A 2,500-nucleotide genomic window follows, 5' to 3' on the forward strand; every position below is an offset into this window, starting at 1 on the left:
ATTATCATTATCATCATTCTGATATTGCATAATGCATGTGTTGTATCTGTAGTTGCAATAAAATCCTCATAAACATACCTGAAAAGTTTAGCATGAAGACAGATATAAAAGTTCACCTAAAATGTTCACATCAAAATCACGCCAAACAAATAATAGAAAAATAATAAACAAATCAAAAGAAGAAAAAGAAAAAAAAGTAAAAAATCAAAAGAAAAAAGGTAAAAAAAAAAGTGAAGAAGAAAAATAGAAACCATTCAAAATCGAAATAAAGGGGGAAAAAAGGTAAAAAAAAAAAAAAAAAAAAAAAAGTGAAAAAGAAAACAGAAGTAAAAGTAAAAAAAAAAAAAAAAGGAAAACTTTAAAAAAATGATAATAATAAAATAAAAAACTAAAAATATAAATCCCCCGACACCAGCACACTATCTTCAAAACCAAAAATTTGAAAGCAAAAATTATCAAAAATAAAACACGAAACACTGTGCATGAGAAAAAAGCTGCAATTTCACAAATCATTTTAAAAAGTCCATACATATATCCTGTGCATTTGTAGAATCGCTGCGGTTGGCGCGTTGTCTCTCGCCCCCTGAGATTCATTGGTTACAAGCAAAGTAAAGAAAATAAATAAATGAATAAGATGATGATGATAATAATAATAATAATAATAATAATAATAATAATAATAATAATTATTATTATTATTATTATTATTATTATTATTATAAATAATAATAACAATAATAATGATGGTAATAATAATAATAATAATGCTAATAATAATAATAATAATATTAATAATAAAGCTAATAATAATAATCATAATAAAATAATAATGCTAATAATATTAATAATAATGCTAATAATAATAATAATAGTAATATGAAGAAGAAGAAGAATAGTAATGATGCTAATAATAATAATAATAATGCTAATAATAATAATGATAATAATGATAATAATAAGAAGGATAACGATGATAATGATAATAACAATAATAGAAAAAAAATAATATCTAATAATAATAATAATAATAATAATAATAATAATAATAATGATAACAATAAAAATAATAATAACATTAATAATAATATTAATAATAATAATAATAATAATAATAATAATAATAATAATAATAATAATTAATTAATTAATTAATAACACTCAAAATGAATCACAAATCCTCAAAATAAATCCTAAACTCCCAACATGAATCATTAGTTAAACCATAAATCCTCAAAAATACACTCGAAAAAGCCTTTAAAAAACGTAAACCTTCAAAATAATCCAAAAACATCTTCCTACATCCCCAAAATCTTCCCTAAATCCCTTATGTAACTCTTCAATCTCCAAAAAATAATCAGAAATTCTCGAAATAAATCCCAAGATCTGAAAATAAATCCCAAATGCTCAAAATAAATCCCAAAAGTCCTCAAAATGCTCCCAAAGATCCTCAAAATAAATCCTAAACTCACATTATTATTATTCGTAAATCCTTAAAACAAACCATAAATCCTTAACTTACGCATGAAATCGCCTAAATAAATCCCATATCCCCGGAATAAATCTTTAAAAAATCGTAAATCCACAGAACCGATCTTAAATAAACACTTAATCCACAGAACATATCTTGAATAAATCCTTAATCCATAGAACAAATCCCAGATAAATCCTTAATCCCAAACCAAATCCCAGATAAATCCCCAAATCCCCAGAACAAATCCTAAATAAATCCTTAACCCCAAACCAAATCCCAAATAAATCCCAAATCCCCAGAACAAATCCTAAAAAACATCTTAAAATCCTCCCCATAAATCCTTACCTTGGGGCTCCGCGGGTTCGATCTCCGAGTAGTCGTGCGCCGTGGAGTCGTCGGCGAGGTACCCCCCGTCCAGCTGGGGCAGGGGGGGGAGGGGGGGCAGCGTGGAGGGGGGGCGGGGGCGGGAGGCCAGTGGGGACCTGGTAGGGGGGGGGGGGAGAGGAGAGAGGGGGGGTTATGGCTATTCATATAGTGATTTTTGTTTTGGTTTTCTTCTTCTTCTTCTTCGGTTGATGTATGTTGATGTTTTCTGTCTTTTTCCTTTTGTATTTACCTTGTGCCATCTTTTTAAAAATCTATAAATGTTTTATTATATGCGGAACAATCTGTTTCATCTTTCATTTTTAGTATCTATGTTATCATTATAGACATCATCATTATCATTACCGCCAGTAGTATTACTATTAGCATTGAATTACAATTATCATTATTCCTTATTGTCGTACTTACAATATTTCCTTTCCATTTTATATCTAGGTCCCTTTTTTTTCTTCTTTTTTTCATCATGATTATGTAAAACAAGTCTTTCAGATTCCATGTTACCATAAAAGCATCAACTATTCATGAATCATTCACATTTTTAACATCTATACGAACCTTTCTTTTAAACCCCGAGAAAACGTACCTTTGCGGAGGGGGAGAGCGAGGCAGGGGTGGGGGGGAGTGGGGGACGGCCGGGGGGGAGCG

The 2,500-nt window shown here is 29.3% G+C and overlaps 1 protein-coding gene across 1 annotated transcript in view; it reads right to left on the reverse strand.

Moving 5' to 3' along the window:
- LOC125032029 (piezo-type mechanosensitive ion channel component-like) overlaps positions 1-2,500 on the reverse strand; it is a 164,267-nt gene that overhangs the window by 28,246 nt on the left and 133,521 nt on the right. Inside the window, 2 exon segments of the mRNA XM_047622990.1 lie at positions 1,817-1,953; positions 2,439-2,500. The exon segment at positions 2,439-2,500 is cut by the window's right edge and continues 63 nt beyond it. Of these exon segments, the coding sequence (XP_047478946.1) occupies positions 1,817-1,953; positions 2,439-2,500 (199 nt within the window).

This window comes from Penaeus chinensis, chromosome 14 (assembly GCF_019202785.1).
Source record: "Penaeus chinensis breed Huanghai No. 1 chromosome 14, ASM1920278v2, whole genome shotgun sequence".
NCBI lineage: Eukaryota > Metazoa > Arthropoda > Malacostraca > Decapoda > Penaeidae > Penaeus > Penaeus chinensis.